Source organism: Theobroma cacao, chromosome 2, assembly GCF_053813885.1.
Source record: "Theobroma cacao isolate CCN51 chromosome 2, ASM5381388v1, whole genome shotgun sequence".
NCBI lineage: Eukaryota > Viridiplantae > Streptophyta > Magnoliopsida > Malvales > Malvaceae > Theobroma > Theobroma cacao.
In genome coordinates, this window is record NC_142640.1 from 5,965,516 (window position 1) to 5,984,649 (window position 19,134).

The 19,134-nt window shown below is 31.1% G+C and overlaps 2 protein-coding genes across 2 annotated transcripts; one reads left to right on the forward strand and one right to left on the reverse strand.

Annotated features, from left to right (window-relative positions):
• The first annotated feature begins 8,890 nt into the window (after positions 1-8,890).
• LOC18608080 (basic helix-loop-helix (bHLH) DNA-binding superfamily protein) lies at positions 8,891-10,837 on the forward strand. Its single transcript, XM_007042570.3, has 5 exons — positions 8,891-9,573; positions 9,709-9,945; positions 10,042-10,107; positions 10,204-10,269; positions 10,427-10,837. The coding sequence occupies exons 1-5, from the start codon at positions 8,965-8,967 to the stop codon at positions 10,523-10,525; spliced, it is 1,077 nt and encodes a 358-aa protein (XP_007042632.2). The 5' UTR covers positions 8,891-8,964; the 3' UTR covers positions 10,526-10,837.
• Positions 10,838-11,988: 1,151 nt separating this feature from the next.
• On the reverse strand, positions 11,989-17,655 carry LOC18608081 (vacuolar-sorting receptor 3). The gene is made up of 12 exons (XM_007042571.3): positions 17,060-17,655; positions 15,259-15,951; positions 15,045-15,133; positions 14,855-14,924; positions 14,701-14,784; positions 14,352-14,428; positions 14,191-14,272; positions 13,740-13,822; positions 13,572-13,638; positions 13,156-13,284; positions 12,948-13,057; positions 11,989-12,572 (listed from the first exon to the last, which is right to left on the reverse strand). Exons 1-12 carry the CDS (start codon positions 17,355-17,357, stop codon positions 12,474-12,476), a joined length of 1,881 nt encoding a protein of 626 aa, XP_007042633.1. The 5' UTR covers positions 17,358-17,655; the 3' UTR covers positions 11,989-12,473.
• Positions 17,656-19,134: the final 1,479 nt, after the last annotated feature.

Below are 19,134 nucleotides of genomic sequence, written 5' to 3' on the forward strand. Positions count from 1 at the left end.
TAATGAAGCATGCGGCTCACGCCTTGTTCCGCGTAATCCACTTTGGTTAACTATATACATTTTACATTTTATCTTTTATAGTACTGCTTGTATTTTTTTTCTTTCTTAAATTCTAAATGATTATAACTCAGAAACCATTTGTGAATAAGTGCTGAAATATTTTCTGTTTGAATTTGTAGTTAATTTCCTTCTTATACATACTCAAACTTTAAATGTAATAAATCCATGTCTCGATGGATATATATTATAGAAAAAAATAATTGGATGTGAAGTAATTTGTAATTCATTAAATTAATGAAATGAGTTAATTTCTCAAATCATTTTACTTTCACATTAATCACGATAGTTCACAATTAATCAAATATCTTTATTGATTCGTTGGTTATGCAAAAATTTTCTAATTCTTGATATACACCAAATTTAATTATTTACATTAATATTTTAACTAAAGCCAACATAATGCAAATACAGACTAGGAAAACATTCTAACAAATCAATTATGGTGATAAACTATAAATATGTTTGGTCGAAACAATAGCAAAACCATTCCCCCTTTATTCTTATAGAATATTTGTTTCTTTGTTTAGTTGCCAAATGGTCTAAGGAATAGCTATTTTCTTGCAATCTCTATTTTTCCAAAATCAATCAAAATCAAAGATTCGCTAATCATAACACTCCTATGGTATTTGCTATTTCATGAGTGAGGGAATAACTTCTAAAATTAATAAGACAAAAATGCTCCTTCCAAGTGAAAATGAAATAAAAAAATTTAAAAATAAACGGTTTAAGTTTTTAATTATATATTATAAACAGCTAATATTTTAAATGTACAAATTAATTAAAATTATTCAATAAATTATCAATTTTAATATTTAAAAAATAAAAATAATAAATAATCATATAATATAATAAATGGTATTTTTTTTTGTCATTTATTCTTTTGTTATTTCAAAATTATTTTTATCAATTAAATATTATAATAAGTTATAATAGTCATTTCTACCTTATTTCATTCCATCAATTAAATGACATAATAATATTTTTATTTTATTTTTACTTTATTTCGTATTTTATTCCGCAAACTAAGGCGCCCAACCACTTTAAACAATCTACTCAAGTTGAAGTAGGGATGTCAACGGGTAAAGTACCTGTATCCGAACTCTATAAAAAATAAACTATCCGAACTTTATTAACTACCCAAATATTTTTTAAAATTACTACCATAACCCTAATACATCCCCACTACCCTATAATTACCCTAACTCGTTTAAAAACCCGATTATGTAAAAAAATTATTCAAATATTATTCATTGGTACCTAGTTACCTGAATCCATATCCACATACAATAATAGTTCTCTTACATATTTCATATAATTTACTAATAATTAAGTTAATTAAAACACATAGATAATAAAATTTAAATTTAAATAATCAAAAACAAATATCTCAAACATAATTAATAAATTTATTAGTTATAATTTTTGTAATGTTAACACAAAATATAAAGTAAATATATTTATATTCTATTTAAAGTGTATATATACTAAAAGTATTTTAATACATATATAATAGTAATTATATTTCTTATAAATGAACTCAATGTATATAAAGTATATATATTAAAAGACATTACAAGTCAATTAATAATCATTGTTTTATTAATTAATTTAATTAACTATATAAGTTTATCCTTAATTATAAGAAATTAAAAAAAAAACTAAGTTTTTAAACTATTATAATCTTGCAACTTCTCTTAAGATTTATATGTTATACGTTTATATAAACAAGAGTATATATATTGTAATTGATAATTTTATGAGTTGTAATTTTTGTAATGTTAATACAAAATAGAAAGTAAATATGTTTAAATTTAAAGTATATATACACACACACTCATTTATATATAATAGTAATTATATTATTTATAAATGACATTAATATATATAAAGTATATATATTAAAAGATATTACAAGTTAGTTAATAATTATAATTTCATGAATTAATTTAATTAACTATACGAATTTGTTCTTAATTACATGAAATTAAAAAAAAATAACTACATTTCATAACTATTATAAACTCACAACTTCTCTTTAGGTTTATATATAAGTTTATATAAATAAAGTTATATATATTATAATTAATAATTTTATAAGTTATAATTTTGTAATGTTAACACAAAATAAAAAGTAAATATGTTTATATTTAAAGTATATGTATACTAAAAATATTTAAGTATATATATAATAGTAATTATATTTCTTATAAATTAACACAATATATAAACTATATATATTGAAAAATATTACAAGTTAATTAATAATAATAGTTTCATGAATTAATTTAATTAACTATATGGATTTGTCCTTAATTTAATGAAATTAAAAAAAAATAGTTAGGTTTCAAAACTATTCTAATCTCAAAAGTTCTCTTTAAGTATATATGTTATAAGTTTATATAAATAATGGTATATATATTATAATTAATAAATTTATAAGTCATAATTTTTGTAATATTAAAAAACAAAATAGAAAGTAAATATATATATATATATATTTATGTTAAAAGTATATATATATATATTAGTAATTATATTTCTTTATAATATGATATGATATTCATATTATTTAAACATGATTAACAATCTAATATTTTTTAATTTAAATATATTAATGTCATCATATTAATAATTAGAGTTATCATACTTTTCATATATTTGTTAGTTTTTAACAAAAAGAATTGGTTGCAAAGTTAGTAAAAATTGTATATTTTTAATTTAATTATTAATATAATAAAATATAAAATATTTGTAAATGATAATTGGGTTTGGGTAGTGAAATCACTACTCGAATTTGTCCCAAACCCGGTTATAGGGTGCCTTAATCCTATATAATTAGGTCGGGTATTCATGGGTACCCTATTATAGGGTACCCATTGCCATCCTTAAGGTGACGTTTAATACTTTACAATTCAATGTGATTACAAGTAATATACTTGCAAGTAATATGATTGCAAGCAATATGATTGTAGATAATATTTGGTATACAAGCAAAATAATAATTAAAATGCAATGAAGATAATATTGCAGCGTTTGATTTTTAAGTACTTTGCTGAGAATGTATTGTTAATTTTTAAAATTACTCCTATTTATATAAATACAAGTTTAATATACTTGTAATTTTTATTGTTAATTTTTATATAATAACATCTCTTAAATATATTTTTAATGGCATATATTTTATTTTCATTCCTTATTATAATCTTATATGTTTTTTTTTCATTTCTTTAATATAGTTTTTTATATTATATATTTTATTAATTTCTTTTACCTATATTATATAATTTTTAATTTTTTATATTATATTATATTTTAATTTCTAATTCTTATATTATATATTTTATTTTAATATTTTTTATTTTAATTATAACATTACAAAATATCTTTAATAAAGTAATAAAGTTGAAAGATAAAAATATATTTAATAATATTACAGAGTGCAATGTAATGTGATTGTATTAGTTTTAAACTGTAATCACATTACATCCCTTAATTGTAATATGATTATATTACAATCTTATATTACAGTGATCTGTTACAAAACAAATACTATAATATAAGTTAATTAAACATATTATAAAAAATATATTTTCACTTCTCTTTTACCAAACGTTGTCATAATATAAGTTTAAAGCTTCCGTCTCTTTCTTCCAAAAATTGATGAGTCCATAATACTTGTCAGTCAAAAACAAAAAACAGCATTAAACTTAGAATTCGTTTGCATTGATAATATAATATATTCGTCTTGGGGAAAATGGAAAGACCTTGGCAAATGCCACCACGCATATCAAGAAAAGGTCATATTAATGCTCGAAAGTCCAAATTAAGTACGTGGCCATTCCAGCGGAGATGGAGTTGTTCTTGCTTGTTACCCGGCAAACCGCGTGACTTACACATAATCCTCTCGGCGTTTTATATAAAATAAAGTAAATATTTAATTAAATTTACATCTCAATATTTCTGCATATATATATATATATAGGTGGAGGGAGGGACTTAGTTGAAGCCCCCGCTGCCCTTAAACTTTTAAAATTTAAATGGTTTAGAGTTTAGGATTTAGACTTGTAATTTTTTTTAAAAATTTATAATTTTACCCCTTAATCATAAAATTTTGATTTTATCGCTGTATATATATATATATATATGATGGAAATTTCTGTAAATAGATCCAAATGATGATTGTGGTAACTTTGTTTTTCTTTTGATGGGAAAGCAGATTAATATAACAACTATAGTCTTTAATTCTTTATATTATTGGTATTACTTCTTAATCATACTTGCGCGAGGAAAGCACATTCCAATGAACTAATACTAACATATGTTGCTAATTACTATTCCGAAGATATTCCACGATGGTCCCCCTTTGCTAAGCATTAAGTCCAATACAATAAAATTGAATAAGAGAAAGAACCTTATACAACACACCAAGGGCCGACTTTGATGATTAATTATGCCATTAATCCTTATTTAACAAATTAATGATATAATCGTAAATTCCTTTCATGCAAGCTTTTTCCATATTCCTCCTCTTTTTCTTCTTTAATGTGGTCCTTGACCTATAGTTTTCGCATAGGGTTTAGAAAGCTACAATTATGAATTATTTTCTTTATTTAAATGGTACTGTCCTTTTCATAAATTAGTTTTATAACTAATTTGTTTATGCCATGAAAATTAGAATAATATATTGACATATTCCACGTAATTTGTATTTTTGGACTGTTTCTTTGTAGTGTCCAATTTATATCCAAAGAGCTACATCTGAAATCCGATTATTTTTTGTAATATGTAAAGGAATAGTTTTTCCGGTTTCTCTCTTTTTAAAGAATTATGTTTAAATTATTTTGGTTTTTATATAATATATAATATTATTATAATTATATTAATAAGCAACCAACCAAGCATTAGGCCGGCATAAGCCAGGTCTAACATTAAGCCCAAATGTGGCCCCATGCCCCATAATTGATTTATGAGTTCTACACCATGGAAATCCTAGCTGCATGCAGCACCCTTGTTGGACCACATGTCAAAAAAAAAAAAAAATAGTGAATCAAATTATTTTTCTTTTCTCTCCCCAAAACCTATGTGTATTTCTACCTTTAGTTCTCCCTTCTAACTTTGAAAATGGAGGGATTAAGTTGCCTAATCTAATTTATTTAAAATAAAATTTTACAACTCCAATTTATATTCTTTAGTTATATATATATAATCTCACTTTACCATTTAAACTAGTATTCTAATTAATGAGAATATTTTTTCTTGAGTCATGTAAATGTTAAATAGTATACTTCCTTTCAAACTCCCGCAAAAGAAAATCAAGAAAAAAAAACATGGCTAATAGCTCGAAGCTTTACATAATTAAACAACAAAGCATATCATTATATTTTATTGAGTATATAATTTCGATAATAACAAATACCCAGAGGATATCCTAACCATGTGGTATTAGACTTAAGCATTATACGTTGTCCCTAATCAAAATTATATTTAACATAAATAAATGAGGATTAGGGAGATTATATAAATGCAATTATGCATTATTATGCGAATTATAAAGTGTCCTCTTGAGGGGGTTTTAGACCAAAGTGCTAAAACAAATGTACCAAAAAAAAAAATTAAATAGCCACATGGATCTCGCAGGCTGGCCATGAATCAAAGAAAGAAACATAAAAAAGGGATTACTCTCATGCAAGAAGAGCAATATCAGATTTGATGAGTTTCCAGAACAGTTGCAGTGCTGAGATTTTATTCCTCTTTCTTTTTATTATCAATTTTAAACATATACCAATCCAACCCTGCAACACATCGTGCGATGGCCGGCGCTCTTCTCAGCTTTAGAATATTTGATTATATCCAACTTATTCAATATTTCACTATTTAATTATCTCTTCTTTTTTTTTCAATAAACATAATTTTATTTAATAAAATTTTCAATATTTACGCGTAAAATGGAGAGCCAAAACCGGCGGAATCTTAGGTTGGACTTGGGAAATTTCAAATGTTCATTGCTTGATTCCAGTATAACCCAGGTGTCAAGTGAATGCAGAAGCTTTTTTCGGTTTTGGGCCTAAATTTCTTAATTACTTAATTCTTCATTTGTGATTTCCCTTTCATTTTCTTTATTCTTTCTGAGGATTTCATTATTCCACGTGGTTATGCTTATTCTTTATTCTTTTTTATTTTCCATGAACAATATATTCTTGCACAAAATGTAAACTAAACAAAGTTCAAAAACAATTAACAAAGAGGAAAAAAAAAAGAGAACCCTAATTCTATACTGTACAACTAAATTTTTTTAAAACGCGCATAAAAGTAAGAAATTGAGTTGACGAGAAATTAATTTCAATCGTGTCATCATAAAATAAAATAATGTTTATGTAAAACCAATAATTAGTTTAAGTTATGAGTTTTGAGTCTACTTATAAGCTAGGCTAGCTAGGGGGGTTTTTATTTTACCAACTAGCCATTATAATGTGATCACATTAATCACTTAACAAAAGAAAAAAATGCGACCACATTAATCACATTAGTTTTTATTTGGTATTGTCAGTATGTGAGATCTTGTTGCAATCATTCCTATACAACACGTTCGGACCAGTTTGGCTCTATGCTTTTTGATTCATTTTAATTTTATTTTAATCTCAGAGCAAAAGACGACAAAAAAGAAAAACTTTGATTTCTTAAATGGTTGACACCAAGGGCATTTCTGTCTTTTGCGTTAACTTAAACACACATGGAGAATTTTTGACTTTATTTTAATTGTTAGTGTAATAAAATATAAATGTAATTATGTAGATAATAGATTTGGATGTTGGTAGATAGATAGATTGATAGATAGATTTGAGAATATATTGATAGATATATATTTATTGATAAAGGTATTTTTGTTTTTTACCTAAATTTAAGAGTAGATTAGATTCTATTTTCTATTTAGATTTGATTTTTTGAAATGATTAAGGAAAAATGTTTTCTTTCAATAATTCTTTTTTTTTTAAATGATGTCAATATTGTTTTGTTAAGAAAAGTAAAAAACAAATTAAGATGAAAATACTTGATAAAAATGATCATTTTAATTATTCCTTGAGCTCGAAGCAAAGAGATATAAATAAATATATATTCTGTACGTTTATTCATATACAACGTCGTCTATTTAAAATTATCATGATTCAAAATTTGATATAAAATAAATTTTCATATTCATTGTAAAACTAAACAACATGTGTAAGCACTAAATAAAAGTTAATATTCTTTTCATTTTTTCTTTTATCGATGTGGAATTTTTTACTATTAATATTTATATCGTCTCGTAAGATATTAAGTATATTATCTTATCTTAAATCGATTTCATATTAAAGCATGCAAGTGCATAGGACAATATAAACCATGCTCCATGTAAAAACAAATTTTTGGAACTAAAAGCTGAAGTGCACAAATTTTTGGGATAATCTTTTTTTTTTTTTGGTCATGGAGGATACATGATAGAGTCAGTTGCATATCATTCTCTCCCACTTCATATATTCCCTTTCAGAATATATTATCCTTTAATATATATCATAAATGAAATACAAACATAGGGTCTCACCCTTGCTTCCTTTTTGGGGAGAAACTCATACTAAAGCACTTTTGGTATTAAGTTATACTATAAGCTCTTTGGATGGAGTCAAGGAGACGTACAAAAGACCAATAAGTATTAAATAGGTAGGGGCCATAACATTTTGGAAATGTAGTTCTTCAGTATATCAGTCTGTTGTTCATATATGTATATATGTTTCCTTTCGATTTATCTGACATGCTGAAAACCCTTCAACTCTCTGATAAATGATCCATGCATCTTTTCTCTGTACAAGTCATTGACAGTCTCATTCTTATCTCCTTTTCGCTGGTCCTATATTCAGACAAAAGATAGTACACTACCTTTAGCATAGGAAATTGGCACAAGTCCTTGACAATATACCATGAAAAATTAGAAAACTCTAAACGTATATAACAATATATTCATAGAAATCCGGTTTATGAGATCTATGGATACACGTAACATGGTTGAACATATACCACGGAAATATAATTAGAAAAGCTGTGGCTTAGCACTAACCAGCATTAATTCACAACATATTCATATGGAAATCTGGTTTCTGATCTTCAGATACATGTAACAGGGTAGAAAATTTTTGGGTGTACTGATAACTAAAAAGATAGAGATTCCTAAAGTTCAAACAACACTTGTGAGGATTCAAGACCCATGAAGGAGACAAAGTATCCGAATGGCAGATATACTGTCTGGTTCCAGGTAGTTTTGAGAATGTCATCATACTCATCTCCACGATCTGGCCGCCCTTTCCTCAATGTCATTTTCATTCTCCACTTTAACATATATACTATTTTATGTTTATCACATTAAGACTCCCCACGTCTCTCCATTGCCAGGTGTGATTCTCCTTCCTTTCCTTCTTCCCCAAATCTCTTCTTTTCATTCCTGCCTAAATAATTGACCAGTTTTTCTGGTCCCCACCTAATCTTAGTTCATCTCTAATTCAGATCGTTTTCTCGACTCCTAAATCATTCTCTCTCTTGCGGTACAGTTAGTTACGTCCTGGGCGTTTGAGGGCAGCTGAAATGTTGCATTATTTTAGTGTTTCTGAGTTGTACTTGGGCCCATTACGGACTTGTGCATATCAGTGACAGGGAATTGGGACTTCCCCCAGCTCTAATAATTGGTAATTATGAAATGAGATGTTGTTACACGAGTGAAGTCAATGCTTTCCCATAACATTCTTCACAGCTGTTGGGTATATATATGTCTCTTTATCCTGTTTCTCTTCAAGCATCAAAAAAAGAGCTTCTCTTAGTAGCATACCACTTAGAACCCAAAACCCTTCTTTCTCCGAAAGGCTTCCAAGGGAAAAAAGAATGGATTCTATGGGAGCTGCCATTTTAGAAGGAGAGTGGAGCTCTCTTAGTGGAACGTACACCACTGAGGAAGCCGATTTCATGGCTCAATTGCTCAGTAACTGTCCCCTTCCTGATGAGCTAGATGGGAGTTCAAACTTGGGAATTCCATCTACTTATTGGCCTGGCCATCATTCTACAATAAGCATGAAGGCGGCTTCGTACTGTTCTTCAGATATTGCTGACACTAGTTCATACAGTTTTTCACAAGGGAGTAGTTATAGTGCTGGTAGTAGTATTGTTTTTCCATCTTCAAGTCAAGAGAGCTACTACCTGAGTGATTCTCATCCGATTTTTGTAGCCAATAATAGCCCCATGTCAATGGATTTTTGTATGGAAGATGCAACAAACACAAGTTCCTATCTTGTCGAAGGTGATGATTGCTTGAACCAAGAAATGGGCAACGGAAATGTAGAACAGGCTGGTAAAAGCCACCAAGAACCTGCTCTTCCCAATAAGAATTTGGAGCCCAAAAGGGAATCTGAGATCCCACAGCCAGAACCAGTCACAGAGATCAAAAGTAACAACATATCAGAGAATTCTAAGAAAAGGTCTCGAAGTTCAGGAGATGTGAGTAAAAAGACATGCATTTTTCTTTCTTAGCAAATTGTTACTTTCTTGATGATGTGAAGTCCTCCCTTTCCTAGATGAGAGTACTAAGAATTAGTTTATGCACCACCTTCTCATCATAATTTAATGTTGCAGGTCCAAAAGAACCGTCAAAATGCAAGGTCAAAGAAGAACCAGGGTAGTGCCTCAACCACCAACAACGATAAAGATGGGAATGCTGGTCTCAACGGCCAAAGCTCGGCCAGTTGCTCATCAGACGATGACTCAAATGCTTCTCAGGAGTTGAATGGAGGACAAGCAGCACTAAATTTGAATGGCAAAACAAGAGCCAGTAGGGGAGCAGCCACGGATCCCCAAAGCCTTTATGCAAGGGTAACTATCCATTATAGCTATCACAAAGACAAATGTGAGGCATTGCTGCCGATAAACGTAAAACTGATTAATCAATCTTTCTTCTTTATCTTGCAGAAAAGAAGGGAAAGAATAAATGAGAGGCTGAGAATTTTACAGAACCTCGTCCCCAATGGAACAAAGGTAGGGACTATACTCTTGATGCTGAGTAAACTTTTAACCATAATTCTATGCAAATTGTGAGTTCAAATCCCAAAAATTAATTCTTTGATATTGCAGGTTGATATTAGCACAATGCTTGAAGAAGCTGTCCAATATGTAAAGTTTTTGCAGCTCCAAATAAAGGTAAGAACCAAGAACAAACAAAGGATCCTTGTAACTTATAAGCTTTTACTGCCCCACTTCACAGATGAAAATTGATACTCTCTTCTGATCTGAATATAAAAAAAGTAGATATTTTACCAATATCTAATATTTTGCTTTCCTGTTTGGAATCTTGCAGCTGTTAAGTTCTGATGATTTATGGATGTATGCACCCATTGCTTACAATGGAATGGACATTGGACTTGATCTCAAGGTTGCCACCCCAAAACGATCATAGAAGATAGTGGCCTGAGGGTGGTACCGCCCATTCTGTCGAAAACATTGGCCATCAGCATATTCTCTAAATTGAAATAAGTCTTTGCCATCCGCATATTTCCTGTAGTACATAAACTTCTTCAAATCTTAATTGCAATCAATAATTACCGCAATTCATTCATCAACTTTGTCCTTTTCTTTCTTGTAATCACATAAAGTATAATAGTTAATGAAGTTGATCTTCTTCATTTTGAAGATTATTCTTTGCTATAATTACAAGCTTTGAACTTTACAGTGAAATTTGGTCTTTATTTAGATGGTTTTTATGAAATAATTATTTAATTCTGTTATATGTAAATTCGTTATAATTTTTTATTAATTTTATGTACTGAAACAAATATTTTAAATTCTCAATGCATACTCCAATGGAAACAAAACCAATTAATGGAAATGCTCTTTGTACAATTAAGAAGTAAATGATAGGACTTCTTTCAAACCTGTCCCTATATGTGTGTGACTTGTAGCCTAGGAGGTGTTGCATGTGTTCTTGTACTGCCTCCATAAAACTGCTAAATTTACTCTAAAAGATGTCATTTACTCGAAACTGGATTACGCTAAACAATGATCTTGAATCAAAAATCATGTTTAAGGGCTTAAGGAATTCCTTTCAACTTCAAGATATATAGCAATATTATATGTCTTTATGCTGGCAATGGTGGGGTTTAGTCGGTAACTTATCAAAAACAAAGTTGAGACCAGCAAAATAGCAGCTCGGCAATTTAAGTGAAGGCAGTTTTACTGTTTTAGTGAAGATCGGGAACACGCTGGGATCCCTACGCACAAACGCATAGGCTAGATTTAGATGGTTACGATGACATATTGACGTACATACTAGAGATAGTATTACGATGACATATTGACATACATACTAGAGATAGTATTACGTGTGAGACCTTGAAGCTTCCGAAGTTGGAACATTAAAAAACAAATTCATCCGACTAAGGAGCATGTTCTCTGTCAGTCACAGCAAATACTTCCGCTTCTGACACCTGACTTGGGAAATGGAAGCCACCAGGGTCTGCCTTGACATAACAGGTTTGCTAACTTTAGAAGAAAAAGAAGCAACAGTATGTGTGCATTAGTGCGAGTGGGAATGGCAGCGTCAATCACGCCCAGCTGCAGTAGAATCTTGATATTCAATAGTCAATAACCTTGAGATCCTGATAACTCGGTAAATGCCCTAAACTCTCGAATATTTAAATCCATATTCTACCATTTGCAATGGTTAGTAAGCGGGAAGCCTGTCACATGATTGATTGTTTTTGGCTCTTCTTTTTACTTTTGTCACAATGAAACCGCGTAAAAGCTGAGTTCTCTCCCTCTTCTACAACACAACTTAAAGATGAATAATGAGCTTCATTTTTTTCTTATTTATTCAAGTTTAGAATTTTACTAGCATCAATCACAGCTTGAGATCCACAAGTCTAACACCAAGTTACACTCTACAAGAAAATGAATATGGTTTACACTCTACAGCTTGAGATCCACAGTAACAATACGCACAGTTTAGAGCCCTCAAAAAGTTCAAAAACAAAATACGGTAAGAAGAAAGAGTTCAGCTCACCTAAAAGGCATTAAACGAATTACAGAATTGCCATATAAATTATGGGGCAAAGATTATCGGGATACATAGAAGCTGGAAACGAAATTCTTAGATGCTACGGCCAGATCCCATATGAATATGATCTGCCCCTGATCATGGCTGAAGTCGATCCCCTACTCTCAACTTTTGCAGCATGTTACTGTTATAATGAACAAATACCCACTTCTAATCTGCATTTCTTTATTGTTTGATATATTTTACATACCAATAACATCCATGCTTGAAATTCAATCGAATAAGGGTATAACAAGAACCACATCAACCCTGCATGATCAGAACTCCTTGAAAATATTGGAGTTTTCCTTCTTCACGCTCGATCTTCACTTACATGATTTGGAACTTCAGCTTGACTATCCAGCGGCATGTACTGTGCCATTATAGCTCTGATTTCTGAATCCATGTATGACTGCAAGAGTAACAAAACAAGTAAACACTAGGGAAGAGCAAAAAACCAATATATGCTCAACACACAAACATATAGTAATGAAAATCAGAATGGCTAGTTCTGATATGAAAGGTAGTCTAGTGGGTGTTGTCAATCAAAACCCTCAAATCCAAGCCTCCCCATGAAAAATATTCAATCAAGTACAGTGACTCTTTTCTCCATCCAATATGCTGTCCATTATAACTGATCAAACTTCATTCCAAATTTGAAGACATGTTTTGATGACAAAAATTCAGCTACTTCATGCTAATACCAGCACCTTTAACTACATGATAGTGATAATGAATAACCTTATCTTTTATAAGTCTACAAGTTTAAATATCGATATGCTCTTACCCTTAATCTATATTTGTAAACGAGATAAGCCCCACCAGCAGCCATTGCCAAGCCGATCACAATGACCCAAACAGCAGCCCATGCTGATCTTACTTCAGTGCCACTCTTACCTGTGATAGAGTAAGGAGTGGATATCAACACACTAACCATTAATCATATATTCCAAAGAAAATAGGTTCAAGTTGAAAATATTAGGCCATCAACTCACTTATGCAGGTATCATGGTCCCTGATATATAAAAGATCTCCACTGCAAGTGCACTCATAGCTTCCCCAGGTATTTTTGCAGCTACATTCAGGGCACTGGCAGGCTTTCTTCTCGTTGCATTCATCAACATCTGTATGATGGACAAGGCATAAATATTAAATGACTTAATCATTTGACAAACTCAAAGCTTCTATTTGCAATGCATTCAATCAGTCCAAACTGTACATTTATTAGTTATTCTACATCAAGTTCATGCAAGCTTCTTCATTCAAAGAATGGAGGAGGTGCTATCATAATGTCCCACAGCAGTTAGGTTCTCCAAATGGAACAGGACTGTTTGTTGAAATAAATTCAACTCAAAATAGTTTGAGTTCCTAATTACAGCTTGAAACATATATTTATTTAATCATGACTCACCTTCACAACTTTTGACACCATCACCCTTAAACCCTGGAGGACATTGGCATTTACTATCTCCAATACCCTGTTCACAGCCTTGATCAGAACATGAACTTATTTTTACAGCCAAAGGAGCGAAAAAGGGAAAACTGGGAGGGGCTTAGAGAAATAAATGTCACTACTAACCAAACAAGCAGAGTATGCGTGTCCATCTCGTGATCCATGCCAACAACCTCCATTATTAATCTTGCACCTTCCAGGCCCACTAGCTGAACAGCCAAAAGAAAATTGTATGTGAGTGAATATTATGCAGATATAAATGATTAAAGAAAGAAACAGGAGAGAAGTCCCTTTTCAAGGAAGAAAGTTGTATTGCCTCTATCTAATATATGCGAACACAATAATAATCAATGAAGGGGTTCAAACTCAGACATAAGCAACAGACAACAACAAACCAAGCTTTTCTCACAATGTGAAATTGACCACATGAATCCTATCATGCCATCGTGCTCAGATAGGACCATATCACGAGGCATGACATAAGAATATATTAAGACCATAACTTCACATTTTAAACATTAACTTTAAAATAAAAGCTAAATCACTGCAAATATAATGATCGATAATAAAATCTCACCTTCACAGTGGCTGTAACCATCTCCTCTGAATTGCACACCATCAACCAAGGGACATTCACAGACCCTCCCTCGAAATGTATCCTGAGCAAACCATTATATGGAGAGTTAGTCGTATCATAATCAAGTAGAGAAACTCTATCAAAAAAGTTTTAATTCAGACCTTGCAGGCTGTGAGATTGGCTATTTTATCTTGCCAACAACCACCATTGTTTTCCAAGCATTCATTCGTCTCCACATCTGCCACAGAAGTAACCACTGTCACTATCTCATTTTTCAGATAAGAACTAAACAGTTAGTTGAACCACTACACTGTGCCAGTTGCGCAAAAGCAGGATTTCAGGAACTGTGAAATTCTAAGAGCCTAACCCTCAGTAATTTTGGCAGAAGTGGACATCCCACAACAAAAATCCACTCAATTTTTCTCAGCCGCTTAATACTACATTGCTTTACATGATGGTCCCTAAGCGGCAATAGACCATTCTCTTGCAAGAAAGTATAAAAAAACTTACCACCACTCAAGCAAACGGCCGGTTCAGTAGTCTCCTCGAAACCAGAACAGATGGCCTTCAGAACAGCACCTTTGGCCAGCTTTCCTGCATGCAGATATGTCAGAAAGGAAAGCATTCAAAATGTTATCTGTAAAATAGAGGTGTGAATACAAACCTCGATATTGTCGATTGTTGACAACAAGTGTAGGCAATATGGTAACATCACCCCTAGATCCTTTCCCCACCTAAGAAAAATGGTACTATTAAATAGCTTTACACGATTACAAGCTCCAGTATGGTTAAAGATGAAAATGAATACATTAAAATAGAGTATGTATATATATATAAGAGCACGAGAGAATTACTTGGGCATCTTGTTCTTCTTTCAGAACAGGATTATCTGCATCAGCATAAGGGTCTCCCATACACTTTTCAATATTCTTGCCATCGAGACCTGAATATATACCATAAGAACATCATGAATCATTCATAACTAGTTGCCAATAATATTTGACTCATGAAGGTGCTATTAGCAGCAATTATAGGTGAAAAAGAGGATTCTTTTAATTAAATATTTACCAAGAGATTTGATAACATCATCGGCACATTCCTTGTTATATTTTTTCTCCTTCATGGGGCATCTTATTTGAAAATCTGTGACATAGTCCCACCACAACCAAGGCTTATTGGTCTCATTTGCCACTCTGAAAACACATAGCTGTCTTAGGTTTTCAAGAACTACATCTTTCCCGTCATAACCTGAGCTAAAATCTTGTTCAGGATCAGGTGCACAATATCTTCCATGGTTGATGCATTGGGATTTGCACTGTCTGCTAAGGGTGAAAGCCTGAGGGCAGTACCAAGTTATATAATGGGGTGTAAATTGAGTATAGCCACCTTTTTCAAGTATCTGTGCAGCACCCTTGAAATCCTTCACAAATTCCATCAGCATATCACACTTAACTCCACATTCATCATTGCTGTTGGTCCATAACTCATACTCCACACGATCATCAGGGTGTGGAACAGCCTCTCGCCAATCGAGATTAACATTGACCATTTCCCCACCACTGATTGCTTTCTTAAGAGTTTCACCAAAAGTTTTTTCAATAAGGGCAGATGGGATCGTTATATTTTCAAGGTATTTGGCAGATGAAGTATCCTCTTCAGGCGTGTCCATGGTTATTAATGCTTCTTCAATATCATCTGCAACAAGAACTGCAGAAGCACCAGCCTTCTGTGCATTCCAAACCTTTAAAGCAAAGAAGCAATCTGGAAAAATAATAGGAAGAATAAGGCACAAAATGCTCTCTCGGCCTAAAAATTATAGAGAACTAAGCAGAATTTATTGTAAGATTATAACTCGAGTGGTCAACTTTGAGGACAATAAACAAATTTGATAACCTTAATCTCTTTAGCTTAACACAATAGCAGCCACTGATGCCTATAGATAGGCAAAGGTAAACTTAAACATGCTCTTGAACATACTAGATTATCACTTAAGATTTTTCTAATCTCTTTAACAGTATAATCAGATTGTACTAACTTAAATTTCTAATCCGATAGTAACTATAAGCCATTACTATGGCGGTCAGCAGTAACTTCTAGCCTCTTGGAACTCATTCTTATTTTCATACATCTGCTAGAGAATGCATTAGTTCCAGATACTCCTCCATCAATTCAAAAAGTTTATTCCAAAAGGGATAACATCAGCATTTTGTGCCAAATCAGACAAAGAGTAACTTCAGAATTAATTATAAGAAAACAATCAAACTCAAAACATACACTCTCAAGCCCTTTCGTAGAAACCCCTAAAGGTGATGCCTTTGAAATTAGGGGAAAAACCCAGCTAAAAAATTGCACCTCAAAATTTCTTTAGTAGGATAAAAAGAGAAAGGACATACGTCCAAAGGAATTAAGCAGGCTAAACAAGTAAATTATCCCAAAAAAGAAAGGGTAAATCTTTAGTCAGCCTAATCAAACGATACAACGTACAAAGCTCAAGCTTATAGTGACAATTAAATCAATGGAACTGCGAAATGGATACTTCCCCAAATGACTGAAAGAGCTAAAAATAATCACATAAATCCAAATGGATGAAAACTAAACCAATTAAACCTCAAATCTCAAACTAACAATTAAATTAGCCGCCGCCCAAAAATAAAAAACAGAATAAAACCCTCTTAAACCAACCAAAGCCAACAAAGTAAACCTTAAATCCAACATTAAAGTAATCCCAATTTGAAAGTAACAATCAAATTATCCAAAAACACAAAAAAGGTTCCTCATCAGTCAACCCAACAACAGACAAATTATAGCTTAAATGAACTCAATCTCAGATTTTTTTTTTTATAAAAAGGCAAAAAAAGGAAAAGAGTACCTCCACGATCGAGCAAAACAAAAGTAGGAAGAGCACCAGGCTTGGATTGAAAGGAAATCCCAAACTCATCAAAACCCTTGCAACCCTTTCGGTTCTCCTTAGGGTAAATCACAGCACCAGCCATGCTTCCCCCATATTGAGGTATTCCAAAGTTCCCAATCGCACTATCATGAGTCCCCTTAATCTTCTCCGGCGACGTCACCATCAAGCTGTTCTTTTCCACCACAAATCTCGCATAACAGTTCCCTATCACAGACAACAACACAAACCCTACAAGCAAAAACCTTCGTAGCTCCATCTTTTATTTTTTGACACGTGGGGTTTTGAGGGATTTGGGTAGATCAACTTAAGGAAGATAGTGAAGAAGAAGAAGAAGATCGTGTAAGAAAAACATGAAAGAAATGAGTAGTTCTGTTTCTCTGTCTGAGGGTTTTTTTTTTTTTTGGGGAGGGGGGGGGGGGGGGGGGTGAAGAACCAAAAAAAAAAAGAATAAAGAAGTGGAAAATGCCTGGGTGTTTCGGGACTGGTTTCTTTGTTTGGGTGTTTTTGGCAATGGAAAATGAGAATGGCGTGTGAAGATTTGGTTTCGTACGAGCGAAATTCGTTAGTAAAGTTTTTACTATTATTATGATACTTATGACCAAAGAGCTTGGGGGAAAAACCACTATCGATAAACGCTTGAAATGACTGTGCTACATAAAAAAGTATTTAGCATCGACGTCTTAAATTCCATCGGATAAATATGCGATGTTAGCTTTCTCGGTCTTCTCACTAATGATCCTTTTTTATGTCCGTCATTCTTTTCCTTTCAAAGAAGGAAAAAGAAAGGGAAAAGAGGAAAATATTTTTCTCGCTCATTTTTTTTAAATTACCTTGCAGACTGTTATTTGCTACTGTCTTGCTATTTAAATAGAAGTGTCTTATTCTTTTCTAGCTCACCAAAATAAAACTTCACATAATATTTTTAAAAAAAATTGATTATTTAAAATAATTTTAAAAAATTTTAAATTTTTTATTACATTTAATAAATTTTTTATATTTTAAATTTAAATTAAATAAATTTATTATTATAAATAATTAGTTCATTATTATTAATTATAATGTCATTTATCACATATTACATGTTGAGTGATATGATAACATAAACATATGATATTTTCATCCTTCAATCTCAATGTCACATAACATAAAAAAAATTACATGTGATATTTATATTAATAATAATTAATCAATCATTAATTATAAATATAATAAAAAATAATTTTTTAAAAGTAATTTAAAAACTTTTTATAATATTATATCATAAAACTTTAACTAATTGTCGGTGTACATATAAAATTTTGTCATTGCTTTGTTGTTTCATTCATTTTAAAATCTACTTGCTTAGATTGAAACAAATAAAACAATAAACAATGTATCTGTATCAGTTGAAAGTTCAATTAGATCCAGTGAATTTACAACAAGCTTAGTTGTTGAATGCAAACAAGAAATGGCAATTTAGTAATCTTGCATCAACTTTTCTTGATAAAGTTGCGCCAGCCGCCTCTCTTTAAAAAAATAAGCTAATAGTTCAATATCACAAAGGAACATGTGATGAGGTTTTATAAATAATATTCTACTTTTTTATTTTAAGACGTCTTAAATTAGGAAGTAATTTTTACGAAATAACTCTATCCTTGAAGGTATCCATTATTTTAATAACGGACTAAATTAAATATCATTTCTTTTTTTAATGAGATTATAAATCTCATAAGTACGTTGTAGTATTTTTTGCCTTTGGTTTAAATAATTAGAAATTAGTAAAATATAATGGAATTAGAAATTAAGATTTTGTTTGAATAATAAAATGAAAATATATCGACATTATGTACCAAAACAAACACAAAATTTACTATGGTTTATTTCTAATATATCATGTTCCTTTCAGCAAGCTAATAATTCTTCCTTGTTTTGTATTTGGATTCCACTTTTAGCACCACATAGACTGTGGTTAAAATTTAAAAAGAGTAATTAAAAGATGGTGCTATCCGAATCACAATGCATTTGACAAAGAATATACAAATTCTCACTTATCA